The sequence below is a fragment of the Marasmius oreades genome, chromosome 4 (assembly GCF_018924745.1).
Source record: "Marasmius oreades isolate 03SP1 chromosome 4, whole genome shotgun sequence".
Classification (NCBI taxonomy): Eukaryota; Fungi; Basidiomycota; class Agaricomycetes; order Agaricales; family Marasmiaceae; genus Marasmius; species Marasmius oreades.
Window position 1 is genome coordinate 62,172 of NC_057326.1, and position 7,856 is coordinate 70,027.

General features: G+C 47.0%; 1 protein-coding gene across 1 annotated transcript; it reads left to right on the forward strand.

Annotated features, from left to right (window-relative positions):
• Window positions 1-3,437: 3,437 nt before the first annotated feature.
• Window positions 3,438-4,972, forward strand: E1B28_006876 (uncharacterized protein; the record flags this gene model as incomplete). Its single annotated transcript, XM_043151577.1, has 6 exons — window positions 3,438-3,454; window positions 3,524-3,847; window positions 3,910-3,933; window positions 3,992-4,060; window positions 4,118-4,306; window positions 4,363-4,972. 6 exons carry the CDS (start codon window positions 3,438-3,440, stop codon window positions 4,970-4,972), a joined length of 1,233 nt encoding a protein of 410 aa, XP_043009657.1.
• Window positions 4,973-7,856: the final 2,884 nt, after the last annotated feature.

Consider the following 7,856-nt stretch of genomic DNA (forward strand, 5'->3'; position numbering starts at 1 on the left):
CTTCGGCTCATGGGCATGTATATCCTTCGGGTCATAGTGTTTTGAAGTACTGTAGGTCTTGACGAATGCTTGCACAGCGAGATTAACAACATGTGCAAGACATCTGCAATGGAAGGCGCTTAGTTTTGTACTGAGTGGGTGGATTGATTAACTGATTAGACGTACCGTATCCGCCGCTCAATAGATATGAACTCGAACGATCCAATCAGATGTTCAAGTTGGGCCATCATCACGTCATTAACGGCGGCATTGTCGCAAGTAACATATCCAATCTAGTGTGTAACAGAGTCTGGTCAATGCCATAACATTGAAAGAATGACTTAAAGGACTCACCCGCTTCTCAATTCCGACCCGTTCAGCCACCTTGTACAGGGTGTTCCCCAACCGTAAGCCTGTATGAGATCCGCTAAGAAGAATAAACCCGATCATTTTCATCTTGAGTGTCCAAGCCGGCGGCTCGTTCTCGTTGTCATGTAGCTGTTCGTCAACATAATGTGCAGTGACAACAAAGAATGAGTCAATATTGGATGCATCCCATCCATCGCAGGTGAGTGAAATGGCGCCGGTACAGGTGGAGGCCTGTTCCGAGGTTAGATTGCATAGAAACTTATGATAACCAACCTACCGAGAACACTTTCTTCGTTTGTCGAAGATATTCCCAAAGCATCTCCATGATCTCCTGACGAGTGATCTTCCGCGAAGGGATATTGACTTTCCCGTGAGGTGCACGGGCTGCCACCGCAATCATATTGCGAAACGTCTCCTCCTCGAGGGCATTGATTGGCTGGAGAAATTTGATAAATGAAAAGTACTGATAATCGTGAGAGGATACATTCACCTGATCCGTCACAATCAACCATTTGAGGGAGACTCGGAGAAAGTTGTCGTCTGTATATGGGACTGTGACCTTGATATCCTTCTTTTCAATGTGCTGGACCTGGTTATCGAGCGTAGTTTGCTTTGTGATTGACTTTTCCTCATCTCGTTTCTCCTTGCAGTCTTTCGGAAGCATGCTCTTGAAATTGGCTGTCTTGCACCACGAGAGGTAACTAGCCTGTTAACAAACAACTTTTAGCTGAGATGACGGTGATATACAAAACATGAACTGACCTTATGACCCGGAATGTGCTCTAAATGCCTACGAAGTGTACTGGAATGATTGACAAGGATAACCTCTGCACCTGTTTTTCTGTGGGATGCAATACATTAAGTTGGACAAAGTGAAGTTTATTGAAGCAGAGAGTACTTACTGGCATTCAAGGCATTTCCGTTTCAATTTTCCTCCATGTTCGAGGGAGTCAGAGAAGAAGTGGGTGATATCTGCAGTCGGGTCCGCCTTTCTGTCAGGGATTGGTGACACATCCGTTTCCGTCGCAACACTTGAGGCTGTGGGGAGACCTGTGTAAGTCATTACTACATCTGATCAACCTGAGGTGATGAAATCTACCCACCATCCTTTGATATTGACCCCGTTGGTGCTATGATCACGACGTCTGAGTCTTCGCCAACATCTGAGGTTACAACTTGCACTTGGCTTTGCCTTAAACTTGAGCTTGAACTTTTAGCCTTTTTCGAGACAGGCCTCAGAGAAGTGTCAGTTGAAACTGAGTCCTCAGATTCAGACCCGGGTGAAGAACGTTTGTGGGAACCCGTGGTTTTTTCGGGAACAGTGCCCGTTTTGTCAGGAATGATGGTGGCAGCAGCCCGCGTGGTAGGTTTCCGCTGGCGCGAAGTGTTGAGGATAAGGTTGGGGTCGAGGCCATCAATGTCTTTTGGATTGGGAATAAGGTTTGTAGCACCGGCCATGGTGAGCAAGGGTTCGACCGTCCGGTTTAAAAAAAATTAAGCTTTTGAAACTGTACAGTTTTTGGTAAGTGGCGACGGTGCCGCAAACAACGTAAAAGAAGTTTTCTTACTAAAAGCCCGGGCTCAGGCCTAAGGCTTGGGCTTTCCAAATGTCAAGCCCGAGCCTTGAGCCCTACCAAGCCCTATCTAGGGCTCGGCTCGGGCCGGCCTAGGGCCTGAGCCTGAGCCCGCACAACACTAGACATGAGGTATTATTATTCTGCTTGCTATTCCTAGCTACAATGTGTGGGGAAGCTAAGAAACCGTAAGGTAAGGGTTGGGCAATAGGGCCAGATGCCTGAGCGCTGAGCCCTAGTATCCGGATAGGAATGGGGGAAATTTTTGGGATCCCTGAGCCATCCGGATAAATCAAGCCAACCTATGCCTGAGCCCGTCCGGACAGGCGCATCAGCAAACAAACACACCTGACTTGTCCGGCTTTTTCCGGCTTTTTCCTCGCAACACAGTTGCCACATGACAACAAAATGCCGGTATTACTGGTACTATTCTGGGTTTCGATGTGCAAAGCACGGGGATATGCAAAATGGGTCAAAACATGGTCTTCCCGTTTTTTTGTGGGCTCAGCAATTTTTTGTAGGCTTCTTAGAATACACATGAGCTTGTATGTATAACTGTAGCCACCACCAGACAGTGGATATGAAATGAGAGGCAAAATACAGTACAGATTGTGGTGTGATATGAGTGTGACAGCCCAGGAAGTTCCTGGCAGGAACAGTACGTTCCTGAACTTAAATCAAAATTTTGGATATGTAGTGAAGTGTAAACAGGTACGTAGACAATAAATACAAGATTCTAGAGGCAGTGGAGCGAAATGTGGTCCCCAAAGGTCCCCAATCGACCAGTAAGCGAGACGGCAGTGGGGCTGACCATCAATGCGATGATGGTTGCGAGCGGCGAAGAATATGCCGTCACCCCATCAAACCAGCAACCATGCCAAAGAAAACTGACGCAAGCCAACTTTGGTCATAGCGCGAGCTTTGCTCCTGGCCGATGTGTTGCCGGACGTGACGATACGTGACGAACCGTTTTGCACCCTCGGACAGTCTCCGAGGCTTCTTGCAGCTATCCTAAAATCCTGATAAAATCAGGTTAACATCCTGAGCACCATTAGAATACTCTATTCAAATTTCTGATATGGTAAGTGGTGTGTGGAAGTGGTTCTCGAAAATCTTGTTATCCCTACACAGAATAGTAGTACTGATTTTTAACCTCTTACCACTGCAACACTCTCAAAATTATTAACAACCCATGGCAGATGTTGAGGTGGGTTTTGGTAAATTTTATACTCATTGTAAGACTATCACATGATCACAAGGCTATCACGACGTTCACTACCCGTGGTATAGCGTTGCAATGGCCACTACTCATGGTAACGGCGTCGCAGTGTGGCCAAGTTTTTGCTGATGGCGCTTTACAGAAAACGCTGTTACCGTCTTGATGATCTATCTGCGGTATCATGAACTTTTGATGATTCCCCACTGCCACTGTTAATGCGGGGTATAACCACCCTTTCGTAGTGAAAGCATTCGATTCTTTCTTCTCCTCCCTACCCTACGTTCCACCAGGCCGGTATGCATATCATCTTGAGGTACGCCTATTATCCAACTTACCTAGCCTTACCTCTCTTGAACTTTGAACTTCCCGTTTGGTTTTACAGGGCTCTCTTTCTTTATCTTCTTGCGTTATCACGGTCCTGCGTAGGGTTTACTTTCACATTACCACCATCCCCTGTCTTTGTTGGCAATGTCACAGACTTTCGGTGGAATTGGAATAGCTCAGACTTCCATCATAGTCTCTCAGGGGTGTTTATGGCGTATCTCGTTGTACGTCCACAAGATTTTCAATGTCCCCTTCGGCTGGATGATCCTGGATTGGGGATCGACACAATATCCAAGCTTTTCAAGACCTTTGCTACAGCCAGAAATCCGATTAATGACACTGAAACATCGGGAAACCTCATTTTGACTCCAGAAAATATAGGGTGAGTGATGAATGCAGAAATACGGAATGACTCGAGAATCCTGACTCGGTACTCGATAATAGACCACATTTCATCTGTTCTTATGGGTAAGGAAGCAGTTATCGTTTTATGACTGGGAGAGCTAGTTGTTGAATCATCCCATAGAAATGTCTCGACGAATGATGACGGCAACTTCTCCCCCGGAACACAACAGGACGGACTGATCGATCTCAAGTAAGACAACTTCATGTTTAGATCCTGGCCAATGCTCACCGGACGTATCATTTTTAGGGCCTTCTTTGGTTCTTTGGTATTCCTTGGTCAGTCAAACACATTCAATGTCACTGCAGGAACGGATCCTACAACTTCAACCTCTTCAACCTCCAACGCCGCTTCTCTGTCAACCTCCAACACCGCTTCTCCGTCAACCTCCAACGCCACTTCTCCGTCACCAAACACCGTGAGTGACGGGGACCGAAGGTAGGATATCCAGGTTCTGCTGACAATTTATACGCTACTGATGTGCTGGTCACCAGTCATGCCAATGATGGTCATGATAACGCCCCGGACATTGCACCAATTGTGGGAGGTGTTGTCGGAGGCATCGCTCTTCTCTGTCTCATCCTTTTCCTATTTTGGCTCAAAATCCAGCGCAAACTCAAACAGTTTCGCAAAAGCGGTAGCGGTTCCACATTCAGTACGTATTCAGATCGTCCGGTTCTGCATACTATCACACCATACGACGTGGGTCCTATGGAGGCCGGAACTGCCACACGCAAGGCTGCAGGAACACCACGAGTGACCCATCTTCGATCAGGAGAGCTCGCTCGGCCTGTGCTATCGCGACCAGGCTACCGTGACAACCATGGTCAAACACTCTCTACTCCCGTTCCTGTCGTTGATCCTCCAGTCTCACCACCTGCGGCCCACGAGATTGAGGATTCTCCGACAGCGGTCGCAGTGTTCAGCGAAACACCGAGAAGTCTAGGATCTCCAGGACCTCCAGATGAGCGAGGGATTCGGGAGATGAACTTTTCTACAGAACCTCAATTCACCGTGAGGCACGCAGATAGTGGATGGAGACCCGCAAACATACCAGAACCACATTACGTTGATGTACCGCCCGACTACGACGAGGCAAGGTAGCCTGGTTCGAAGGTCATCGGCGCACGGCGATCGATTCAAACCCTCTGATGTCGGACTCCAACTGCTTCCCGCACTGTCATTGTTTTTAGCTAGATCTTCATACTATCGGCAATGGTGTGTAATTTACAGATCAAGAAAAATGTCTTTTCTTCCTTCAGAGCTCAACTGAAGCCCCGCGAGGGCATATTTCGAAGTATCTCTCGAAACCTATGCTCTAAATTTGAAGATGTATCATGGATGTGCTGAAGAATCTAACTGATCACTTGCCTCGACAGAGACACCGAGAGTATCCAGGAAGGCAGGAACCGGTAGCGAATCATCTCCTTCCGAAGTCAACGTAGTATTTACAATAACACGGTGTTCGTGTAATAGATCACGTGACTTTGGTTAAAAAGAAAACAATTCTCGAGAAACCTGCAATTGAAGGTATAGCGAAGAAAGATTGATAGTAAGGGACGTGGTGTATTCTCTTCCTAGCTACAATGCGTTGGGAAGCTAAGAAACCATAAGGTAAGGATAGAATCGGTGAGGGTGGGATTGATAGCCACGCACCTGGAAGCAGGCTCTCTTTCGATGTCAAATATGGGAATCCAGCGAGAAACCTTGAAGACAAAAGTTTGCGAAGCGCCCACAGAACCCTAGACAGGTTCGTGCTGAAAAGATACTCCCTGACCAGAGTGTTGCCTGTCGTGAATATTTCCGCGATAACCTAATCCAGCATGGAAAAAACTTACTAATACTGCAAGTATTCGTAGCCTATCCTATATGTCGCAACCCTGCGGCTAGCGCAATTCCTGGGAGTCTCATCGACGTAACCAAACCCCACACAAAGCAGCGACTACCCTAGAAATGGATCAGTCATCTGGGTGAAACTAAGTGGGTCGAAAGCGACGTACCATAGATATCGAAAGCCTTGGTTTGTCAAACGTCAAGCTTTTCAAGCCGAAGCGAGAGCGAGATAGTGGGCAGAAGGAAATAAGGAGTGTCACGTTGACGACCACTCGTCACGCTTTACTCCTTCGGATTTAACCATGACTTGCATCATTCCGCTCTGCGCCCGCGTAGCCCACAGATATCATTCCGGGGGCTCAAGAATCTCGGTATCTACTCGGCATGCACATACTTCCTTTTTAGTATTTTCATATACGACTTTATCTCTTGTTTATCTCTGACCTCTTTTATTTCCCTAGCACCGCTGCCTTCATTGACTATCATCTATCCTATGCGCTCATTCACATGCCCTACAAGTAATCACGAAGAGATATTTGGCCTAGCCAGCCGTACGCATTACGGGGGAGGGTACGATTAGGATTCGGTCGGAAACGAACGAAATCAGAGGTACGCATTACCGTAATTCGGATACCGTATGCGTTATAATCTGGTCGCATTACTATTCGGTCAGGCAGGATACGTTTTTTCTGAATCTATGCTATCCTTCAACCTTAGATACCCTGAAACATTAAACGCATACTGTATCTGCAAAAAAGGCTCACGGTAGTGCCGGAGTAAAATCAAAGCTGAGGAAGCGATGTGGTGGGAGGGCAGGGATAGAATGATACTTCGGGGAACGGGGAAAGGTGCGTATTATCATTTGATCAGGCGGACTCACGTATTAAAAGAAGAACTTTGATGATTCCACACTGCCATTGTTAATACTGGGTATAACCACCCTCTCACAGTGAAATTTTCGATTCTTTCCCTCTTTCCCTCCTACCTCACGTTCCAGAAGACCTAGTGTTAAAATAACACATCGACTGTTAGAAATTCTCTTTGGATGCGATCAAGAACTTCAATGGCGACAACTTCACCCCCGAATCGGAGTAAGGCTACTTCACTCCACGTTTAGACTCTGATCAGTGCTGACCGGGTGTATAACTTCTTCTCAGGTTCGTTTTTGATTCCCTAACAATCCTTGATCAGTTAAACATTCGAGGTTGTTTCCAGTCAAGAGATCCATAGTGATAATTTCGCCCCAGATATTGCACCAACTGTGATCGTTCTTCTCTGTCTCATCCTTTTCGTATTCCGGCTCGAAATCCAGCTCAACGTCGTCTCGCAAAGGGTATGACCGTTCCACATTCGGTCCGTATTCAAAACATCTGGTTCTGCATACTATAATACCTTACGATGTGGATATCGGAACTGGTACACGAGAAACACCACGAATGATTCATCTTCGGTCGGGAGAGAAGGCCTCGCCAGTGACATCGCCACCAGGCTACCCATGACAACCACCAAACGTTCTCTACTCCTGTTGTCTTTATCCTCACCACCTATGGCCTAGAAACCTCCGACAGCGGTTCTAGCGCTCAGAGAAACACCGAGAAGTCTAGGACCTCTAGGTGGACGCAGAATTCGGGAGATGAACGTCTCTACTGAGCTTCAGTTTACCGTGAGGCATGCAGATAGCGGATGGAGATCTGCAAACATACCAGGACCAAATTACGTTGATGTACACCCGACTACGATGAGGCAAGGTAGCCTGGTTCGAAGCTCGTGGGTGCGCGGCGATGGATTAATATTCAAACTTCAGATGTCGGACTCCTAGCTACTTCGCGTCACATTGTCTTGTTAAGTTGAAGTTAACAGTACAACCTCTCTTCAATATATTAATTGATTTTATGGCCCGAATAGGTTAGGATGTAATTGGCCTAGATCATGAAGTGATGGAAAGAAGGATCGAGTTCAGCACGTGCAATCACACTGCTCCTCTCTGGAACCGCCACGCCCCACGCCTCTTTCGTCGTCAGTCAAGTACATTAAATGTTCTTGACGACCCAGATCCTTACGAACGGTCAGATTGTCAGGGCACCCGGCACTGGGCAGTTGCATGATTAAGTTTTCGGTCAGCATTTACACTATTGAACGTGACTCGACAGTTGTA